At 36.2% G+C, this 25178-nt stretch overlaps 2 protein-coding genes across 2 annotated transcripts in view; both read left to right on the top strand.

Annotated features, from left to right (window-relative positions):
• Positions 1-9047, top strand: part of LOC140152496 (uncharacterized) — a 34479-nt gene extending 25432 nt beyond the window's left edge. Inside the window, exon 2 of the mRNA XM_072174829.1 lies at positions 8170-9047. Coding sequence (XP_072030930.1) covers positions 8170-9047 — 878 coding nt within the window. The remainder of the gene's footprint in view (positions 1-8169) is intronic.
• A 327-nt stretch (positions 9048-9374) lies between these two features.
• Positions 9375-23320, top strand: LOC140152495 (uncharacterized). The gene is made up of 9 exons (XM_072174828.1): positions 9375-10186; positions 11178-11297; positions 15620-15883; positions 18225-18464; positions 18816-18961; positions 19304-19471; positions 19835-19970; positions 20226-20412; positions 21134-23320. The coding sequence occupies exons 1-9, from the start codon at positions 9379-9381 to the stop codon at positions 21405-21407; spliced, it is 2343 nt and encodes a 780-aa protein (XP_072030929.1). The 5' UTR covers positions 9375-9378; the 3' UTR covers positions 21408-23320.
• The last annotated feature ends 1858 nt before the right edge of the window (positions 23321-25178 follow it).

Genomic DNA, 25178 nt, shown 5'->3' with positions numbered 1-25178 from the left:
ACTTCATTACATAACAGCAGTAGCATAAAATCAATGGTCTACAGTCACTGGCTGAAAATGAGTCGAATTGTTAAGGGAAATAAGTGGCTTAAGGGGTACTACACCCATTGCATTTTTTTGCATTTTTTTGCATTTTGTGAAGAAATGAGAAAAAAATGTTTTAAATTCACTTCATTTTGGAAAGCTTACTGTCAACGGATTTCGTTAACATTTTGGATACATGTTGCTAACGCATTAGAGAAATAATGTTGATATGTAAAATGGAAATAAGTGGTTCTTGATGACTTCATGAACTTGGTGATTTTCAGTGCTCCACACCTATCAACAAACGAACTGGTTAAAATGCTTCTATTTTCAATGATAAGCTATATTTTGTATTTTTAACTAGCGACATTATTTCACTGAAACCTAATTAAGCCATAGGTAAAAAGTTTTCACAACCAAACTACAGTTATGTAGAAAAAAATTGCATTTCTCTTCACCTATACCATCAGATTAGGTAGTTTTTCGTAAGCTTCATTTTTGTGATTTTGGTACCAATTTTACCTTTGGTTTGCCCAATCTATTTCAACTAGACAATTTAAATTGTACTCACCATTTACATCCATTCCCAAGAAATGTTATTATGTCCATCATAGCATTATATATCCAGTAAAAAGACAAACTAGACCAAATATAAAAATTGATGCCTCATTTTAGCAATGTTGATATATCACATGTATTTCAAAATGGTTGCCTAAATTTGACCTCAACCAGGTGATTATAACCTGACCTATGATGACCTATAACCTTATAGAAATCTCTTTTCCAAACAACACATGATAGAGGCTAAATTGTATTAAATTTGCTATACCATTCATTGAGGAAGAGATATTCTAGCATGCCTAGTTGATCACAGTCTGAAGATGGTATAACAAAGGATATAATTTATTCTATTCAAGTACTACTTGAATAGAATAAATTATGTTTTGTTATGAGTGAGGCACATACTGAGTTACTATAATCCCATAGTAACAGGTAAACAAAAAAGTATATAGGGCAAAAATGATATACTAAAATGGTTTAAAAGCACTTTGTAGGTAGAGATGTTTTAAAAGTTCAGGACATGAGATGATGAACATGTTTATGTACTTCATAAATTTGCAAGAAAAAAAAGAAGAAGGGTACTGATGAAAATCAGGGTATTATTCCCCCTTAAATGAGATATTGTTGTATATTTTACATTTTCTCGGGAATTAAAGTATGAAGAGTGCTGCCTTTTGGGGTAGTAGAACACAAACTTGCAGCTCATAAACCACCTTTGTTGAGTTGGAAAGGTTTTAGTTTATTTATTTATATTTTCCTTTGTTACTTTTTGGAGATAATTAATGTCATTTATAACTAGTGCTTTATCGTTTTCGACATTTTTGCAGAATATTGTTGCTTCCTTTCAAGTCCTAAAGTTGTTGCAGTTCAAAGACGTCCCATTTGCACCCAAGTTTAATGGCAAATCTTATAAGTACCCAAATCAGACCCAGGACCAAGCGTTTATTCTACATGCACCATGTACTTTAAAGTTCTCGGACGTTTTAAACACATAAAGCACACATAGCAGCTTCATCTAAATTTCAATTTTATAGATAGTGAAATATGAAACTCTAATGCTTATCACTGGCTTGACCTTCAAAACCTGCCATGCTTGTGGTTCAAGAGGTGACCATATACTAAAGAGGGAAATCCCCTCATAAAACACCGCAGACGCCATCTTTGTACAAGTTGATAACTTGTGCATTAATATTGTATGAGCGAGACGAGATAGTTATACCATGTGTATAGACAACCAAAAGTTGAGTTGCGTTGTACAGTATAGGCAGACGTTCATACCATCAAAGGTGATAGGGTTACAACTTACAGAAGAGACTGAAATATGAAGCTATATCTACCAAGCCACCAGCTTGGCAAACTATACCAGAAAATGGTTTAAACAGTTATTTAAAAGTTACAAAACATACACGTTTAAAAATTCGCTGACCAAACAGATGTATATGAAATAGTATATATCTTTATTTCGTACGACAATTAATAGTATGTAGCGAGAAACAGCCACAATATGTTTATCGTAGTGCAGAAACAGTCAGCAACGCGAAAGAGACCAAATTCTGACGTTGATGAGCTGCTTATGATGTACATATGCCATTTTGCAGACATAATAACGATTCAAAACTACCTGGGATAGCAGACTCTTGACATTACATTAATTAAACCATAAGCAATAACACATGTGAACTAAAGTCTTGATATAATAATTGACATAAGTTTACTTTGACCTGATCCCATGCAGACTCCGGATAACTAGTACTTCCATGGGATAAATAATCTTCATAAGCAAAACATGATGTACCCGTAAAGCAGGCAAACATATTGAAATATCCACAGTATTATGCTCTCTTAGCATGCTAAATATTATTTTGCTGTAGACTCCTTCAACGAAGATCTACTAATAACTACTGATTATATTGTAAAATTAGAGAAACATTACAAACGACATTTCGAATGTTTTTTTGTTTTTTTGGGTGGGGTGTGAACATCTTTACGGTATCTGTACATGGCGTTAAATATTTACTTTTTCATATTTTTAGTTGATCGCATGACGCACATGATCATGGGTACATATTCAGAGCGTATTAAATAGTGGTAATATAATACTGTCATCTCCATTTTGATAGATACCTTCAATAACGTATTTTACCCACCAAACTACGTAATAATTTGAGGAAAACTTTGCACAAAGAAAGACACCTTTTATATTATTTTATCATGCAACGACTCAAGGAGATGTTCGATTACATCGTCTTATGGTTACCAAGTCCTAGTCGTAAAAGTTGTATTAAAATTAAAGTGTAGCATTACAAAACTATTGAACTTATCAACTGCACAAGAAAAAAAACACGGTGTGCTGTTTGGCTTGACTCTGCTGCATTGGTACCGGGATTGGTACACGCATTAACAATTTCAATAGCAACGTAGACTTTCCATTTTCGGGCTCCCCACCATGCCCACTGAGAATACTAATTGGACTATGTACTTTTAAGGGCTCTGGTATATGAGCGTTTGGACAGTATTTTTTGTGGGACATGAGAGCACATCAGACATGTGGAATTTCATTCTGAATACAAAGAATGTCCTTCTGATATCAAATAATAATGATTTTTTGAAATTCGCGATATAATACGCATTTTATGGCAAATTATAAGAAATTGATATTTTTGATATTTTACAGTCCTCGAAGTAAACTTTATAAATCTAATGATATGTACTTAATGTGTATATAGCTGGGATGGAAGGCCGACGATCAATTGAAAATTTTGGCCTTTCATGTTGAAGATATACATTTTTCTCCCAAAATACCTAATTTTGTTTGGTGTTTTCCATTTTCCAATATCTTCAAAATTTTCAATGCGAAAGGTCAAATTTTCAATTGATCGTCTTTATCGAATTTATCCCTCCTTGTCCTTATCAAACCAGCAGGTTTAATTATTTATGTTTTCTTCTGATAATGTCTTGCAATTATGTCTGTCTGTCTGTCCGTTGGTTTACTACCTTATCCAGCAGGGAGAGAAGGCCACAAGGGTATAAAACACACCTCTCCAACTCCAAAATATCGACTCTCTACCAAAAGGTTGATGGGTACAGCTTCCTTTTTTTCCACAATCTGTCATCACTTTGATCCTTGCCTAGTAACAAACCAAAGTAATGATGACGTCAAGGTTCTTGTTTCTCTCATCTCCATACCATATGTTCTTCACCGTTATATTTAAATCACTTGGACATCCTTCAGTGTTATCTACTTGATCACCATGATGACATCAACAGAAATGACAAAGCTCGCTATGGCCATTTCAACGCACAAATAAATCGAGACGCTTACAATCAGGAAGTGAGCTTAAATCATCAGAGCATGCCTTGCAAATGACAAGGAATCCTTACTAAAACTTCCATTTGTCTATGTTATGAGTTTGTGCGAACTTTTAATGGAGGAGCATATATGTTGCAGTTCCTTGATAGTCTAAATATTTACATTTCTTCGCTAAACCAGGGTATATCCAAAGATAAGGAATGCGCCAGCACATTTTAATGTGAATGTTTATAACGCAAATACTTCAAATTCTTTAGGCATCTCCAGAACCATCATCAATCTAATTCTAAAATTAGTTTGTTTCAAAATGCAATTTTATGTCCAATTCTTGTTCTTTTAATAACTGAATATTTATGGCTTCTCCAATACTGTTTAATTAACGATGTCATCCATGTATAAACACATACATATATAATACATTTATGGTGACGTAAATGTCGCTTAAATCAAAGTTATATGTAGTGTATAAGTTACAATTGATTAAGTGTCATTCATTACTTATAATGCAATAGCATAAGTAAAGGGCCAGAAATAGAGCATCCGTGAAAAATCATTTGCTTTAAACATTTTGAATGTTTATGGTTTTGAATTATTTCCTTGAAGTCTATATAGTCTATAATGGAGTGTTTGGCCAAAACCCAAAAATCCCATTTGCCATTATAAGTAATAATGCGATTGTAAGTGAAGTTGATCAGAACTAGCACTGGTTCCATCAATTATAAAAAGTATACAACATGATGTTTTCTACCTCTAAATGAGGCCCGTCAAGTTTTTATGTATAATTTGATCGATCTATATTTCTTGGTCGAGCTTTAGCTTTAAAATATTGAACGAGACGTAGTCGAGTCCAATGTTTTGAAACTCAATAATATTGGGCGTAAAGCATCCAATTAGCCTTTTTGAAGTATGGCGGGCACAAAAGGAGAGGGCGTACTTTGGTTTGGGTAATCATTTGTATGCTTCTCAGCTGACAAAAGATAACCCAAATCAAAGTACGCCCTCTCCCGTAGTGCCCGCCATATTTAAAAAGGCTTATTTTATCATCATTATGTTTTGAATCCAATATTTTCGAACATTTGGATTCATCAAAGCATATGGTCGAATCCAACGAAAAGTGTACACGGCATGTTCAGGGCCATAACTTAAAAGTATTAATCAATTGGCATTCATTTTTGTATTGTGTTTATTCGCCTTGATCATACGCTTCGCGCCATATATAATAAGACCCCTTCTGTGAAAAACTTAGACACAGAGACCCCAAAACATGCTATTTTTACCCATTTTTTTCAAAATATTTCTTAAAGTATTTTTAAAAACGTCTAAATCAGTTATGAAAAGAAGTCATTGGATTGAATCTAAATTGATTTCCTGAAAGGCGTGTATTCAAAGATTGCCTGTTCAATTTTTCACATATTTGTACATAATTATGAATTTTTTGTGATCATTTTTGAGTGGTATTTTTTACATTACCTACGAATACAATTTTTCATAGCACTAGATATATCTTTAAAAAATGGAAATCACTAATAAATGCGCAATTGATACAAGCTTTGATATGTTATTGTGTTTAGCTGCCAGAAATTCTAAATGGCACAAAGGTAGGTTTGGTAAAAAATATGCATTACCTCCGAATACATGTTAAAAGCTGTGTCATTTCCACAAAGTGAGAGAATAGTAAACAATAGTTAAGCAATAGGTGCAGGGTAATACACTCTTTATTTCTACCAAGTTTCAATAGCCTGCGTTTAAATATTTCTGAGGTGTCAACAATAAAAGCAAGTATTCGTAGGTTAATTTCGGTAACCGAATGTTACCTACGAATACACTCGGACATCATGACAGTATTGTGAAACACCGCCATTCATGCCAATGCCCATATTGGTACATAACGAAGGCCTGTATGTTTGCTATCAAATCATATGTCAATGAAAGTTGCGAATTCACATACATGCCCACCATGCAAAACGGAATACGGCTTAATTGTTGAAAAATATGTACTGAAATAGACGACGGTCTGCTCATTTGAAAGAAAAATCAGATTCAAAGAAGATTAGAAGGGATAAATACTTGGATTTGTCAACTGTCATGTGTGCTTCATTTTAAATGTTTACCGACCTTCTGGTGTCTGAGTAATTTGTGTCCAAATTGATTTATTCGAAGGTAACTTTGGACGTTTTCGCTAAGGTTACCTACGAATACCATGGAAAAAACGACTGTTCTCATTGTCTCATTATCTAGACAACATAATGATGGACCCTGGTATAAAGCTAATTGTAGTTGCCCTCAAACGAAAGGCCACAAGACGTAACTGACTCCAAGATGGACTTCACAAGTCTGCAATAACGGTTTTAAGCGAGTTTTGTGCAATTAAGCAAATTAAAGTCACTTTAGTGCCTTTGTTTCTTACTTCAATACTCTTTCAACCGCTGTGAACCGACATTATTAATACATGATAGGGTCTAAAGTATCAATAAACGCACATAAAGAAAATGATACATTCAAAGTGCTTTATAAAATGAAGTTTTGATTGGGATATCCACCAAAAGTCTAATTCTTACCTACAAATACTGAAATGTTACTTACGAATACAGCATAATACATGACATGTGTAATGAAGTGTCGCTACCAATGGAAATTAATTGTCAAAAACTTTAAGCGGTACCCCAGGACACTATTATTACCCATATACGGATTCATTCAACAATTATTTATTACAGTATGTAAAATTGCTGATTAACTACTTGTATATCAAAATGAAGTGGTCAAAATCTTGCTAAAAGCATCAAAAAAATTTTGATCTAAGGTAATAGCATTTATTCATTTGGACGTACCATCTGAAAGAGATCTAAAACTACCATTTTATTAATTCATTACCATAATAGCAAACTTTAAACCTCTAAACTCAATATAGATATTGTTAAATCGCTCATGTTACCTACGAATACCCGGGTTTGTTCACCTTTTCATTGTATAAAGCGTTAGGTGTATGCTTATAATTCCTAATATTCTTGAAAACATATATCCTACTCGTTCTTATACAATGTGTAAATTGATTCATACTCATTTGATAAATAAAATACAGAAACTGACCAAAACTTCATTTTCAAAAATAAACTAGCATAAATTGACTAAGATCATATTGATCGCGTTATAAAAATAAAAACAAATATTTTCTGGTTGAGCTAGCATTTTCCTGACACCCTGTGGTCTACATTACACGAAAAAAGCGTTAATGGGAATATTCCATTTGTTTTAGGTTGATTAGTATTGCGATAGTGAAAGCATCCTAGTGGTATTCGTAGGTAACATTGGGTTTTGATATCACATTTACTATCACACGTCCTGGATTTATTTTTCAAGATTAGTAATGGCACTTTTGGTTCCTATAAGGCCAATATGTCATCAATCAATGGGCAAAAGGAAAAAATTGTGGAGACATTTTTATTTCGGACTTTTATTTTTGGCCCGTGGACACTTTTGGTTGGATTCGACCATATAATGAGTTACATTATTGGTCTATAGACATTGAATTTTAGAAGAAAAATGTTTATTACAGTGGCCCATAGAACCTGACTTCCGGTGTGGTATATGGTATAACTACATTGTTATCGTTCATACCACATAAACGAAACATATAACAGGCTTAACAGTTAGCTGGAGGAGTTAAAAATAATACTAAATCTTAGAATATGAATGTTTGGTGATGAGCCACAATGTGAGGTAGAAAATATAAATGTGTTGGACCACCCACCTTAAGTATCTGTGTTTGGAGCAACCTATTTGACAGAATCCTGGACGAATAAATACTCAAGCTTTTCTGTTCTCTAAAGATGACTAATTGCCCCTGGGGGAAGTCACTCCCATTGTGGCCTGTACACCATCCGCGATAATCAACTTTTGAAAAGCACCCTAAACAAGGATTTAACCCTTGGCTAAAACGACACCCTAAACAGGGATTTCATTCCTAACATCAAATTTCATACCCTAAATTTCATTTCCGCGTATTTAGAAATTGCAATTTTGCTACCCTTTTTTCCAATTTTTCATGTTTTTGACACCCTAAACGCGATACGCGCGTATCGTGCCTACCCACGAAAAACGACCCTTTTTACGCGTTTTCATTATCGCGGATGGTGTACAGGCCACAATGGGAGTGACCCCCGGGCTAATTGCTTGATTTCTGCATATCAATAAATTGACACAGTCATAAACCAAACAAAATACATTTGTACCAAAGATTAAAATTCGTTTTTTCTTGTTTTAATCATTTACAGATACACAGAAACCAAAGGAAACTTGTACCAAAGTACTGCGCCCACTTGTGCCTTCCATATGCGTGGACTATTCTGATGATACTGCAATTGATCATTCTGAATCTTCCACTCCACAAGAAGAAATAAAACCCATTGACTCAACTGATGTGCTTTCAACGGAACTCATCAGTTCCAAATCCGCGCCAGAGACAACTTTAGCAATTGTGTCTCCAACTGAAAATGACTCATCAGACAATGCAACACGTTCAACCAATGTGCCTAGGTTTACTGCTACATGTACCAGCACAGTAACTGTCCTTGTCACGCCTAGTAGTGATGACAATCAAACTGATAAACCAAAAAGACGAGGGAGTCCACCTGTTATTTTAGCCGCTATTGCATGTGATGATGACAGTGGTAATCAAATTGATGAAATTGTTCTTCCATACCGTCGACCAGTTCATAGTATCTCATCCCCACAGGTGACACAAGAGGAGCCTCCAAAATCCACTGATGGCTCTAAGCCTGATGAAGGCCCACCATCAGTGGTCAGCAGTGAGGAGATTCATCTCGCCCGGCAAGATAGCCTGGGAGTGCCACCTGTTTTTGTTGGTGAAGTATCATTTCCTGGACCAGTAGACAATCGTCCCCCGCCACCACCTTACTCGGTGGCAATTAAAGACGTTACCCCGCGTCTTACAATATCTGAAGACACTAACATAAATTCCCAATTAGATGTACCTCTAGTTCCTACCGGTGAAATTAGCTTTCCACCGCTACGCGAACCATCTGATGAATTGGCTCGTTTGGAGCAAATTGAAAGAAATAGAGAAAGAGTCATTTCAGAAGATTGGGTAATCAGAAAATGCGCCCAAGAAGTCTTGATATACCAATTGTAGTGACCACACCCGATGAAGAAGGGACCCATCATTTGAAGGTCATGGTGCCAAAAGGAAACGCAATTCTATTCTCAAAAGAAGCAACAGCACAGATCCGGGCACAGATCGTTCTGCGCGAAAGAAGTCTGTCACATTTTCCCCCGACATACCACCATACGATGAATCTAAGCGTGTTAGCCGGAGAGGGGGAAGAGTTTGCAGACGACAGCGAGCTATAAGACATCATAGTGTAGATTCTCCAGACCCAACAATTCCCCACGCTGAATTTGACTTTAGTAATTTCCTTGCCGTTCGCTATGATGATAAACCACCGCCTTCTTACGAAGAATTCATGAGTATGTATCCACCAGGTAAATGGTCGGAAGGTGAGCCAAATGAGGGCGAAACATTCTCAAGGTCTCCTATTGTACAGGAAGGACTTGCTCAAGGAACCATTGTCTTTGATAAAAGCTGGCCACACCCTTTCTCACAAACAGAAGCGTCACAACCTAATACAGACACTGAAAGCATGGACATTGATAAGAAGAGTGCCAAGGATCGCTTTTTTGAGGCTTGTGGTGCCAAAGCAGTTATCTCTGTACTTTGTACGCAAGAGTCCATCAGTGAGCCTAATATCCGTATGCCAGAGTTATATTCTGCTGACAGCCATTCTTCAGCAACTACAACAGGTTCATCAACAGTAGACAACTCAGAGCAGACGCCAGAACCACCTGACGTGACCTACACAGCAACTAGACCTCTTAGTGACCGCGGAGCAGCTAAAATACGATTTTTTGGTTCCAAGGAAGACGAGCTGTTAACCTCACGGTTGTTCGTCCAAACAGTTCGCTATTCAATTGATTCAGATGTCCTTGAGACAGAAAAGTCAAGCGTGCCGAATAGTCCTACTCTTGTAGAAGAAGAAGAACCTAAAGGTGAGGATGATGATGATGATGATGATTCAACAAGTGCAAAAAGTAGATTTTTACTGTCATGCAAAGATGAAAAAGACGGGGAGAAGAAAGAGGAGGCGGAAGCGGAGGAGGAGGAGGAGGAGGAGCAGGAGGAGCAGGAGGAACACGCTGATGATGAAGCTAGCTCCATGGCAACGGAGAGTAATTTGGCAAGACGGTCTAAAAGACAACCGGAAACCAATAAAGGTACGTCAACACTTTCGGTTTAATTATGCTTGATCTGTTTATTTTACATTCCTAAAGAAAACAATGCATTATTCCCCAATAATGGTTTCATTTATTTTTCCTTAAACATTACTCTAAACACTAATGCATCACAAGTCATCTAAGTATATAATATTTACTGTTTTATTTATGTATGCATGGGAATAATTCCCTAGCCATTGATGCTCTTTTGGACAATAGAATATTATGTGATACTGGTTTATTCTCATGGTCTTCTGGTATTAAGAAAATTCTTGCTAGTATAGATAGATTAGATATTTGGGATAAACCAAACATATTAACTAAGCACAATTTTCATGTTAATATTCTTTCCAATCTTCAATCCAATTATGAAGTTCAATGTTTAGATTTTATGTGTCAACATCAGCCTAAACTTCGTTCTTATTGTTTGTTCAAAACAAATTTTCATTGTGAGAATTATGTTCTTGTGTTTCATCGCGCATTTAGATCAAATTTCAGTAGATTAAGACTCAGTGCTCACTCTTTGATGATTGAAAAGGGGCGTCATTTAATACCTAAACTAGATCCTCATAAGAGAATTTGTCATCTATGTACTTTAAATATGATTGAGGATGAATTTCATGTTATTATTAAATGCCCATTTTATGATACTTTGCGTAGAGATATGTTGAAAATTTTAACTGATATGTATGATAACTTTGATAATCTGACTGACGATGTTAAATTTATAAAAATAATGAGTGTCACAGATTTTGATAGTATAAAACCTGTTCTTACTTTTGTAAACTCTGCTTTTCAAGCACGTAGTAACCTAGATGTTTAATAGTTTAGTTTTATAATTTACTTATTCTCTTTTATATTTTCTATATGTGTATCTTTTGTGTAACTTGACTGTACCTATTTGTTTGGTGATGTCAATAAAATAACTTGAACTTGAACTTGTATGCTGATCCTCGTTTATTATTGTTTTCTTTTAAATATCTTATCATAGTTCGAGGTGAACTGAAACAGTTGCCATCCCTGACTATCCGCGAAAGTGATGATGAAGACGAAGAAAGCTCGAGTTCTTCCGACGATGATCGAGAGATGCTACACAGTATTAGCAGTCGAGGTAAGTATACATCATTGAACTACGCAGATCAGAGAAGTCTGTTCAAACAAATATAGGCCTAATGCCAAAATCACCGTGTCGATCGTATTTTCATAATAAAAGGCTCTTAATATCCTCCATGTTGCCTGTCGTGCCATCCAATGTCACTCATAAAGCTTCTACCGCTTCTTAAATTTCTCACTACAGTGATTTCTATTATAAAATTACAACTCTTTAGGTGATAATATGAAGTTGTAAAGTTTCATGGTTCGTAAATGTCACACATTGTTTTGAATTTGGGGCATGATATTGAATTGGAGTTATGAACTGTTTTTAGAAATGGCTAATGGTAGTATAAGGAATTTCACATGAGCAAGGTTATAAACTACTTCAACACCAAAAATATCACAGTGAAATTACACAGTTTTGGTATCGCGGCTGTAATGAGATGGTTATACCTGACACAATTGCGTTACAATACAACAAAACATACAACTACATCAATAATACCAGATCGTCTAAAATGTTTTGTTTTAAAATCAGTTATCACATCGTCGCCATATTAGATTAGCAGTCCGATACCAGGGTCTTAATATAACACTTAAACACGCCGCTCCTTGAAATAACAAACACATCCTAAGACGTCACAAAGTTATTAGCGACTACACAAAACATTCTATTAATAAAAGTTAATAAAGTTTATTGTCATCTACTTTTAAAGTTCTATATTAAGTGTTTGCGAGGATCTATTTTTGTATCCCTTCATTATCGTGGTATTTATAATAACCTCCAGTGCAAGTCTGCGTGTTAGTTAGATTGGTGCCTTGACGTCACGATGTAAAAAAACACACACCAAAATGGACGATATCCCACAATGCCCTACTGTATTAAAGTGACCCGACGGAACGCATAATAGGCCTACCAACGACATGCACTGCGAAAATAGTGTTTATAAATGAATCGGAGACCGAATAACTGGTGTATAGATGATGGTTAAATGTATAGCAATTAATCCTTCTCGCTTGGCCCTAATAAGGCGTTGAGAAGTATCCTACTTGAACTTGAAATTAAACGTTTTAATGTTTAGATCCTACACATATTTCATGTGATTTTGTGTATAGATGTTTAGGATTTAAACATTAAAGCGTTTAAATACTTATGCTAAACATTTAACTTTCTAAATTCTGTCCTATACTTTCTAAACACTGTTTTTGCAGTGCAGTGCAGGTTTATATAATAAGCAATATCGCTTATAGGTTTTTGGAAACAAGTTGGAATAAAATGCATAACAATTTGAAATAAAAGTTATATCACAAATGTTTGAATAATGTCCAAAGTGCCTGGCGACAATTTACTATATAGTAGGTTGAGATAATACTTCCATGTGAAAGCGGCAGCGCTGTATATAAGGCTTGTTCAAAATAAAGCTGAACGCCATTACTACTTTATAGTGATAATACTGTAGTCAGAGTACTGATGAAAGTAGGTGCAAATAGGCCTATTAGCCTAGTAAATTATCAACTCGGATTATGAAAGATACTTTCCTGGGGAAACATCACTCTGTTAAGATCTTTCGCAATATTAATTTTGCTGTGCAGTATGGGAAGACATTTGATCATTCATTGATAAAGACTACAGCCAACAGGCTAACCTGGGATCGAGCTGGGATATGTGACCTCAAGTTTAGCTACATGGCTGGCGTTCGTACACAGCCTAACAAGATAACTGGCGGTGTTGAGTCCTGTCAAAAAGATTAAACAGTTCAAAACAAATAAGTAAACAACGAATAACTAATATCTATACTTAAAAAGTTTTGAAACCAAAAAATGAAGAAGCATTTAAAATGTGTACAACCAGGCCAGTTGAGATTTGCCAGGAAGTGAAATATTCAATGATTCTGTATTTGAAAAATAACATTGAATCTTTGGATTATGAAAATAAACAACGAACTTAATGCTAATTTTCACCGTCTCCAAATCTAAAGATGAAACAACAGGAAGCTATTACTTCACTTAAAATATGAATACTGTCGACTCGACTATTAAACGATTAAAACGAAAGTGTTGTCGTACGTTATGCTGTATGTGAGTCGCTCGCCATTAATTACACCATGGAAGAAAGAGATGAGAAGGAACCACAACGACTTCGATCGGCCAAGTTTTAATCCGCTTATCTATTGACGCATGAAAAGAAAAGCTATCAATGGTACTTACTTTCATGTATGATCCATTTACCGCGATCGATGCTTGGCAAAATCAGTACTGGAAAAAATTTATAACAAACCCATCCACGAACAAACAAACGCTACCCAGAAGTAAGATTATGGAATTTCACTGATGCTCTGAACATGTATAGTAGCTTTGTTTTGGGATCTACAGATCAAACTGTTTTCTTGATCGTGTTGTGTAGAAAATGTCCTATAAAACATCGAAAAGGTAATCAAAATCGGCCGTTTTTTTGCTGAGTTTCATCTTTAGCAAATAAGGTAAGATTTTGGTGACTTTTTCGATGAAAAATAGATGTAAAATGTTCTTAAATAATGCACAATGTTCCGGTTGAGTCCGGTACATAAAACCTGTTTAATTTAATAGTTTATATGTGTATAATCGTAACTAGCTAACTCGTTTCAGTGCCAAAGACTGCCAACTCTGAGAAAAAAGTCATCAAAGTTCGGAAAAATTGGGCAAAATGGAAGAAAAGGATGTAGGCCATCAATGACCGATGATCACGTCACCAAAGAAAATCCTATAGGGTGCTTGCACGGAAGGTCATTAGTTCAAATCATCCTTCACACACGCTCCAGAAGACATGCAAATACATGGAATACAATACCAATCACCTATTTAACGCGGGGTATTGATCAAAGTAAATCCTCATGAATAACAATGTCAACTAAATGTCGGTAAAGGGAGTGGACAAAGTGAATGCGTTCGTTGTGGTTCCTTCTTATCTCTTTCTTCCATGATTACACATAGTGGACGGTAGTACATGCAATGCATCTGTTTGGGCCATCAGATGAAGCGGATGTTTCTGTGCGAAAGATTTAGAGTTAGCGGTACACCCGCCATTGGTAAAACGACCTTAGCATGCAACGATACTGTTACACACACAAAGCCAACGCTGCGCTATTATGGTTGTCGTTGTCAACTGGTAGATGTTAAAATAAAATAGGGCCCACCGTTAAACTTCAGCAGACATTGTGCGGTTGACATTTTAAAGTTCTATTGAAGGGGGACTTCGTAATCCACACGGTCTCATCCTCGCTTACTCCAAAAAAGTTGAGATTTTAAAGAGATTTTTATACCATCGGAAACTTAGGTCTAGGTACTAAATTTATTGTTTGTATGCGTAACCGTTCTTGCAGAAGCTTGCAGAGTTGGTCGTATGACAAAGATATTTGTATTTTCTGTCCGTCGAAAAATATAAACACAGTGTTCTGTGCACTGAAATACAGTCAATTTACGTAACTTACACGTTTAATGTCCCAATCAACTAAATTGTGGAAATCTTTTGATCCACACCACCCCAAAAAAACATGACAAAGAAGTGGCTAGAAACACAAAACCCCGGGCAAACCCCCCTTTATTGGTTAGGGAAGTGCCATTAAGTATTACAATTAAATTAAAATTCAGGTTTCTCTATTTTGGAAACGCCATATCGAATAAATGTGGAGGCAACTCTGAAGTAACCATTCAATAAACTTTTTTTTTTCAATGTTTTCTGAATGTACTTGGAATTTCCAATATTTCATCAGGACAATAGTATGTCTTGGAGCTTTTTACACAACTCAAACTCGATCAAAAAGACATTGTCTAAACTTACATTCTTGTACACATAATGAAATACTTTCACCAATTTAAAGATTTGATCACACAATTCTTCCAGCAACATGCTTTTAACGTATTTTTACCAATATTTTTGTAAATAAAATAAGATGGTAAAATAATTAATTGGCCAATTTCGCCGAGACAAATGCGCACCGCAATACGCAAAACCCCGGGCATATTGAGATGCTAAACAAAAGCTGCAGAGACTATATGTTACTTCATGATCTTATCTTATATTACTTTATCAGCCCATGCGTCAGATATTATCGGATAACAACATTATTTTATACCAGTATTGTGAAATGTAAGCTCATTTGGCATACGATTGTTGTAAGATTTTAGAGAACTTGCTGTTCTGGTAATATGTAGCCTATAGACTAGATACCGCCAACAACAAAAACAACAACATCGTCATCATAATCAGGTTCTTAGCTCAGTCCTTTATGATTAGAGGTTCGAAGTAAATTCATATAGGCCTACATTATTAATGCAATTTATTTAATCCATTGAATACAGGTTCAGATAGATATCGTGGATTCCGTGAAGCGTCAAATGAAGACATTGGCTTCTTTGACTCAGATGACTCCGAAGATGATGACTCCGAAGAAGATCTTGAAACTGATTGCAGTAGTATCACTAGTATGGGAACGGATTCCTTATCCGGAGCAGGTGCTAGAACTCCGAGTATTGGGACCCCTAGTCCAATAGAAGAAAAACCGCCACATGTTGGAATGTCGACCGTCACACGACCGTCTATAAAATACACAAATATCTGGTCAGGTAAGAATACATTTAGAGACACTCAAAAACAAAGTCATTTATGAATTTAACCTATGATCTTAAACTTTACCCCTCTACCCAATATAAGACCCTATCACAAATTGAACAAACCCAAATTTTAACTAAAATATTATCCTACTATAAAATAGATTTTAATTTAAGTGAACTTAGCTCATACAAGTTCATTAATACTTGCGTGGAATTGAAAATGATAGTCTGGACTTTCTGTCACGATTTTGAGTCGCGACTCAAATAATAACATTTATATCACTTGCTGGTGTAGATCAAAGAAGATTATGACCACATCACCACAATGCAACATGCTTTAGCAAAATACCACAGGATGATTTAAGTACTACCCACCACACCACTGGGTTTACTGTGCAGCATCAGGCGAGCAGTGTGAGTAACATGACACCACTGCTTTGCTATGCTGCATAGAAGTGCATGGTTAAATTTGAATTTGTACAGTTACATTTACATAAAATACGATGTGAAGATGCTGGTCGATTTTACATTTTATGTTATCTACAGAAGGTGTGAATTATCCTTTAAACACATATCACTTTTGTTCTGAAATCGACCAAGTAATAATGACACACGTACAATTCTAAAACAGCATCTTTTGCACAGAGTTCAATGGGATTTGAAAAGTAAAGTGCCAGTTGAAACTCTAGTGATAACACTTTCGCAGTGCATGATGGGGCTTCCTTAAATCATCCTCTGGCAAAATACCCTTAAACTGGATCCTGGTGCATGCAGGTTCCCATTTTGAGCATACACGAAAGGTGCTTTACAGCAGCAATATCACTGGGGCTCTTAGGGTTTGAATGGTATATATGGGTAACTGAGGGTCTCATGTACTCATTGTACAAGTTTTCAAAAATTAAGAGCTCACGAAAGTAAGACAAAATAGGGTTATGAAATTTAAAATGAAAAATGGGAACCAGACATTTTTTGACACGGAGACCAACCTAGCTTCTCTTTTAATATTCACTGATGTTCGTAAAACCACAACCTTCAGCGCGTAAATGTCGGAAGGCTATATAACCAACGGGCTGCAGCATCTATTTATCTATTGTTTCCGATTTGAGTTCTGACATATTGGAAAATGTTGCCAATCAATATTTATGAGAGTGTACATTCAACGTCCAATTTTTAAAATTGGATGACTTGTGTTTTATTGACAGTAGGCTGCCTGGTAAAGCGATCAAATGCTGATATCAGGTCAGTTACCGATTTAATGGTGAAACCCTTTTGCCTTGAACAAAAGGTATCGATGAATAGCTTGTCGGCAAATCAGATCAGCACAAAGTAACACTGCGTTACATAATCGTTTCACCTTCACTCTTATTAAATCCTCCTGGGCTATAACCAACGGAATGCAGACTCTATTGATCTATTGTTTCCGATTAGAGAGCTGATATACTGGAAAATGTTGCCAATCAATATTCATGAGAGTGTAGAGTGAACGTCCAGTTTTCGAAATCGGGTGACTTGTGCTTGGTCGGTGTGAACTACAACTGACTGGGTGTTTTAATTACGTAACGCTTTTATCTAGGGTTAATCAAATTGATCGTGTATACGCCACATTTGGGATACGTGAGAACAATGGTATCACTTTCTCAAGTGGTGCACTTACACATGACTTTATTGTGACCACTTATTGATAATCGTCTGCTGTGTAATGCGGCCCATACACGTTCAATTTTGTCAAAATCTACCATTGTACACGCACAATAGATTTGTATCCACTCCTGCATTTTGGGTCCGCAATATATTGATCAATAACATTGATCGTGTGTGGGCCGCATAAAGTGTCAATATTCTGCCAGATCACTTACCAATTTAATGGCGGAACCCCTTTGTTCGAAACAATGGTACAACTTTTATGAATAACCTGTCAGCAAATCAAATCGGCATCAAAGTAACATCTAACAATATAGGGCCTACGTTACGTAATGTATCCCCCCCCTGGCTATAACAAAGGGGTAGTTACTGATAGATGGACTAATCCATTAGAGTGCGAAATTGGTTATTTGCACATGAAAGAACATTATAATCCTTTCCCAGCGCATGCTTCAATAAAAGATATTATGTCAATTGGTTTGATCTGGCTGAAAAACGTCAAATTTCATATAAGTGGCACGTACAGCAAATGTTGTATTCTTGGATGCTCTATGAATGATCTTTGGTTGTAGACATTTGTTGGTCTAAACTAAAAGTTTCAATACATGTTGGATATGGTCAATGACTTTCCTGCAGGACCATTCAAAATGGGTCAAAATTCACAAAGCTATGGCCCTGAAAATTACTTTCTCTTCTTTCTATACTTTTCTAGCAACTGCTGGTAGTCCCGATTTACACAGTGAAACGGCTATTGTACTCGACAATGGATCTGAAATTCTCAAAGCTGGAATGGCTGGTAGCTATCTACCAAGCATCGTTATACCTACGGTGATTGGCCGACAAAGCGAAACTAGCGGAGACCTGGCTCGTGCTAAAACAAAAAGGGCATTTATTGGGCATGAAGTGATGGGGAGCAAGCACGGTGCGATGTCATTTGACTACCCCATAGAAGGTATGAGAATAATTACAGCAGATAAGTTAAACATTTGAATAATTTTTATCACAGTTTTGTTCCCTTTGTTTACATGGTGCATTATAAGGGCAATGATTGTAGATGCCTTGTGGAAAAAGGTTTTATTCTGTTCCATATTAGCATACTACTGGCAGGTTTAATAATATCCAAGTAGGCCTAATGTACATTTTCGGTCTCCAAGGTGTCATTCAACGAAAATTAACAATGTAATTGCAACATCTATAATCATGATAAATAATTATACCAATAACATGTTTGGTATTGCTTACAATGCATTGTTGAACATAAATAAATAAATTGACCAGTTGCTTGTATTGCTTACATTATTAGATGGTATTGTTGATAACTGGAATGATTTGGAAGCCATTTGGGAGCATGTGATGTTACAGGAGCTTGCCCTCACCACTGGGGAACATCCGGTACTTCTAAGTGAAATAGCTTCAGCGCCGAGAGAACAGAGAGAGAAATGTTTGGAGGTACATACAGTTATTGTATTTTATCCCGGAATTATTAATGACCATCCGGCTTACTTTTTCAGAAACGTTTGCAACGTTTGCACAGTATTTTATGTGGGACATGAGAGCACATCAGACATATCGAATTGCATTTTGAATCTCTTGTATTCAGAATTCAATTCGATATGTCTGATGTGCTCTCATATCCACAAAAATACTGTGTACACGTTGCCATCCGAGCCCTTAATTAGCAATGGGTGCCATTTTAGACTCCACCGATGCAATTCTTCCGTGGATTATTTCCCACGGTATAGAGAGACATAGTTTGATGTTTCAATTTTCCCTCTTTGCTTTTTCCCACAGGTGATGTTTGAGAAATTGAATGTTCCCGCTCTTTACGTAGCCAATCAGGCAGCGCTAGCTTTATATGCAAATGCTGATACCTCCGGTCTCGTGTTGAGTAGTGGCAGTGGAATAACTGAAGTTGTACCGGTACTTGATGGAAACACATTAAAACATGCGGTAACTACGGTAAGGAACAACTTAAATACACGTTGTTTCAGCAAGGTATACATGGATAGACAGTTTTTCAAGGCCGACAATAAAAATAGAATATCCGCCATGCGCCACTTCTTTCCTTAGAAGATTACGGTGCTTACCCCTTAACGGGTCGCAAGACGTCCTGAAATGTCTAGATGTCTCAAAGTACCGATGGATCACAAGTACCTTGTCACCACCACGCAGTTTGTGGATGACTTTTTGGCGCCATGCACATTTGCAATTTCTAGAAATGTAACAACATTATTTAAAGTCAATATTAAAAGTTTCCTTAAAACTTGAAGGTTAATTGAAATCTTGTGACATATCTATTCTAATTGATATTATTTCCTATAGTTGGATATTGCTGGTAAAGAAGTAACGCGGCAACTTGGAAGACTTTTACAAATGGAAAGAGGCTACAGCTTTAGCTCATCATCTGAACGGGAAACACTGAGAAATATGAAGGAAAGCTTAGCATATGTGTGTTCAGGTAAGCGTGTTTATTTTCTTATTTCATTCGCCTTCTTCAGTTTGACGTTTTACAGATTGCCGAATCTTTAACTTTGGAACGAAATTCGTCCGCTGAGCTAGCTGATAGACTATCATCTGCGTCTTCGTCATCTTTAATATGTCTTCATTTAAATTACTGGATTGTTTGTTACAGTAGTCATGGTAGTGATCGACTGTTTTATTTTCGTTATATAACATATTTTAAAATGTAATCTGCCGCATTTGTTTTCTTCAGATTATGAAGCTGAAATGTTGAAAGTTAAGCATACCGCTGCAGCTGAATACCGTCTACCAGATGGCAGTCCATTGAGTATAGGTCAAACAGATCTTTTCCGATGCACAGAACCTTTGTTTCAACCAGATATCTTTGGTATCCTGCACCAATCTGGAATGGCCAATCTCATTACAGAATCCTTACAAAGGTAAAAAACCCATATCCTGAAACGTTACGTCATAGAGGCCTTTTGTATTTGCCGGATTTTGGTCGAAAGCAACCTTTTCACATGAAACTTGAAGGTACTTTGGACCTTCAGCAAACACTATTCACTTTGGCAATAATCGGCACCACCCATCACCCGATTACGCCCTATAGAATTAGATATGGCCAAAAACAAAAAATGATCAGTTCTGCCTGGATCAGGTATCCATTTCAGTAGCTTTTAACCCATTGTAGCTTAACAGCTCGTATACGTATCCCCTCGTAAAGTTACGATGACTCTAGTCGTCGTAGGCCATGGTAACGTTCCTGGGGGCCCAAATTAATTAAGATGTGTACCATCGTAAATCTCCTTTATGTCCTTTGTAAAATAGAGTTACGATATATCATAACAGTGTGCAGAGAGGCATACCTGTACATGTATCTCGCAGCCAGTTTCGAAAAGAGTAGGGTGTTAACCCCTGACTGTTCCCAACCCGTCCCGGCGTTCAAATGGACCCCAATGGAAATAAGCTTCAATAGAGGCTTTCTTGGGTTATCCAGGGTTGTCACAACCCGAACAAATCAAATAAAAAAAAAGTAACTTACGATGGATTTTGAGATTTACTAAAGGTTTAGTGAATTAATAGGAATACACCCCAGATTTGCCTTGCTTCGGTGTTAAAAATCCCTTTTCTTTATTTTACTTTTGATGTTTGTTGGTGCAGGTGTGACTCTGAATTTTTAAGCACTCGAGAACCATCCATACTACTCACTGGAGGCAACACAAAGATAACTGGTTTTGTGGATCGTTTTCAGAGCGAACTAACACGGGCCAAAGTGGATCGCGTAATCACTGCACCAGAGGAACGGATTTACTCGACGTGGGTTGGTGGCTCCATACTCGCGTCGCACTCTTCATTTTCAGAGCGATGGATATCTACTGATGATTACTCAGAACATGGGGCCAATATTGTGAACCGAAGAAGTTCGCTTTTTTAAATCAACTTGGAATAAAAAGGGATTTCAATCACGAGAACAACCAAATGTTGTAAAAGTGTAACCCACCACCGTCTTAACGGAAGGTGCTTATTCGTATGTGCCTTGGCCAGGTGCCGGGCAATAATTTGGCTGATATATTTATTTATTTAATTCTATTTTTGTATATAAACACAATTTCTTGATGAGTGCGTGTGCATTTACTAACAATTTCTGTTGTTTCTTTCTCCTTTTATGTTTTTGTAATGTCTGGTGCTGCAATTTGGTCAATGTAAACATGACTCTGCTTTACTGTAACTTACTGTAAAAAAATAACATAGGGCGTTGTGCAAAAGAGACTTGATGAGGAGGTAACCCGTTAATTGCAAAATGTATAAGGCTGAGGGATAAACAAAGGTGGGATTCATTGATGATTCATTAATTGAATGATTTATTTATTTATTTATTTATTTATTTATTTATTTATTTCAAATTTTGATCGATTGGTTTTAGTTGACTGACACAAGCTCGATACAATGTGCACACCATTGATAAAAACAAAGTAGCCTACCAAACACGGAAGAATTAAAGTCGGTAACTTTACCTTGAAACATGTGTTGAAGTACTTCAAATATATTATTTCAAATCAGCCGTATGTTCCGATTTCCTGATGCTAAAGCAATCAAGCATTATAATATTGCAACTGTTGAGTTCGTGTTAGTGTAATGTAAGCTTTCCAGCTCTTGGGTGACCGATGTTGACAAAAACTTTCCGAAGGTCGTACGTCATACCAATTGTGCAATAGCATTGCTCATTGTGAATGCCAACACCTACAATACATCTGGTATTGTTGTTAAAAAGACATTAGAGAGGTTGATTATCATAGCGTGTGATGTTCGTATGTTGTGCTTTTGACGTCATGTTCAGCACAACGCTAGTCGGGTCGACATCCGCGTCGATCGAACGTATATAATTTTGTCCTTACATGCCACAACCTCAATCTCCACTTTATCTTTTTTATTGCCCTGGATAGCTTTGGAAACTTTCACCAAACCTTATGCGCACATTATATAATGCCTTTCACAATAACCTATACTTTGCAATTATTGGACAAGTACACCAAACGCACCACAATAGTGAGTTGTCTCTTCTCGTGCTGTGTGGTGCTTGGTGTTACTCAGAGGAAGTATTAGCCCGAGCTTATTTCCTGGAAAGATGGATGGATGCCTCATCATCTGCCATTCTGCAGATGTATGCTCCAACAAAGAAGTTCCAAGAAACTGCGCGTAAATACAGGCCCTACTAGTAGCTATAAGCAGCAATGCTCACACGCCAACTGAATCAGTAGGCATCAGCATGATCAGTACGGTAGTGGCTGATAAATCATGTTGGTTTCTTTTCTTCCCGGGAAACCCATTTTCTCTGACTTAGGTCTTTTAAATTAGATTGGATTATTGTTCATAATTTCTCACAATACACTTTATATACCCACAGAATATTTAGTGCAATACAACACGAACACAATAATACCTTCCTCGAGTCAGTAATTTAGATAGGCCTATTGTTTTAATTGTATCTCTAAATGTATTGATGAGAAGTATATAAAAGTATACATTTTCAGAAAGGAAATAATGCAATGAATCCAACTATAACAGATACCTGCAAAAATTAAGTTGTTGAGAAAATCTCAAAAGTTGAAACTGACTCGAGGAAGGTATATACGGACTATAATGCAATTAAGCTTTATACAAAAAAAAACCTGTTGTTCGGGAAATATATATAATTTTTTTCCGAAATGCACTAAAATATGGAGGCAAACAAAAAACTTAGAAATAACCGTATGCAATATTAACTTATTTTCATCAATGTGCCTTAATAATTCACAGTGAGTCATTTGTCGCCCAAATCATTTTTTTTTTGTCTACTTAATGTCGATATACATGGCACCAATGCTTAAAATAACGAAATCGGATAAATCAATATAACAATACAGGGCGAGTTGTGCCCAACATTAATACTTTTTTCACATTACGCAAAAGTAACCAACTTTATTTTGTGTTTTCTAGAACCTTTCTTAGAAATGATAAGAAATGCAGATAGTATCATATCTTTGAACATAGTATCATAGTTTTACAAATGATAGACAATGTTGGCCTACTATTCTATAACAAAATACCGTTAGGAATGCTTCGAATACCGTCAAAGTAATATTTCTTTCATCTAGCCCTTACATTTGAGCGACAAACGAGTCATTGTGTTCAATGTCTTCCTGTCTACAATGCTGTAAATAATTGTTTTGTGCGCTTTTATTTATATTGTCTTGTCGTTATACCTCTTTATTTAAAACTCCAAGGTGTGAAAATTTTATTGTTTTACTAACGAGAACGTAGAATAAATTATTGTATTTATTTCACTATAAATTATAAATATGTATCTATTGAAATCAGTTTGAACAAAATAAATATGAGCACGCAAGTTACATTACCATAGAATATTGTACATAGAATGTAAAAAAGATACTTTAACCCTTTAATCGTTTTGGGCATCGATGTTGTGTTATTGAAGATCGCGTCAGGAAACATTTCGAACATTAACAGTGTGTAAATATATGAAAACACAATTTTAAATGAAAATACATATTTTTCTCTTTTAAAATATAATTTTTTGAATACATTGGGTGCCTTATTTTAATAGTATTTATATAAAATGCACGATGACAAAATGGTGTGTATATTTACAGAGATTGATAAGTTTGCCGTAAATTCATATGTTATTTGAACAAGCTGTGCTTCTTCATTATGCAATATCACGGTCTTACTACGTTCCCTTTCAACATGCATTTCCCCGTGCCATTTTGTCTTTAGGTTTTATGTAATGCAATCAAGTTCATCATTATGGTGATGAACATTTGGAGGGAAAGTATCAGGGGAGGGGAGCACTTACTATTGGCAGTATTGGCAAGACACGCACGCTTACAGCTCCCTGGGCAACAAACGTTGACAGACTTCCAAAAGTCTTGATTGGGTGTGGTTCTACCACACTGATAACTTGGCCGAGGGCTCGGTTCAAATGTTTCGTATTGCATGATTGATTATTGCATGATTATAGTTTTTGTATCGGATTTGTAACCCCTATTGTTAGGTTCTGGGCTTGGTAGACAGGGCCCAACGAGTATTTTGATGCGTGAAACAACAAAAAATGAAAACCATTACATGGACTTAATGTAATGTTGCAACTCATTTGGTTATATTCCGAATTAGATTGACAGCTCTATAACTGTGGAGTCGGATTTGCTTGACAGACCTTCTCTGTGGAAAAATGGAATAAATTATGGAAAGCTTTATTTGAAGAGGCACATTACCAAAGATTTGAATCGAGCCCATTATATGTATGAAGAATGGTCATTTGTTGTGCAGGTTTCACATGGGCCTAATTGGTAGCTTCTGATTTGTTTCAACGTATAGGCCGTGTATTATAAGCCTAGTCATAAAGACATTGTTGTTGAGAACAAAATAGACCTATAACATATTACTAAGTACGGGCGGTACGGGTAGGATAAATTGAGATTGATTCGAAACCTTGGCAATATTATATGAGTTACAACAGGACAGCTTTATGATATTCGCCGTATAGAAGTGATGATGTAACAGGACAACTACCATAGCAATAAGTTTAAACAATTTTTGAATATATCGTTCTGCACTACGAGCAGGTTGCACTGATCACCGATGTATGTCTGCAATCATAGATAAGATTGAATCCAATACCGATATTAATCTTACAGGTACGAGTGAT

The sequence above is a fragment of the Amphiura filiformis genome, chromosome 5, assembly GCF_039555335.1.
Source record: "Amphiura filiformis chromosome 5, Afil_fr2py, whole genome shotgun sequence".
Taxonomy (NCBI): domain Eukaryota; kingdom Metazoa; phylum Echinodermata; class Ophiuroidea; order Amphilepidida; family Amphiuridae; genus Amphiura; species Amphiura filiformis.
This window is presented reverse-complemented; position numbering and strand designations above follow the sequence as displayed.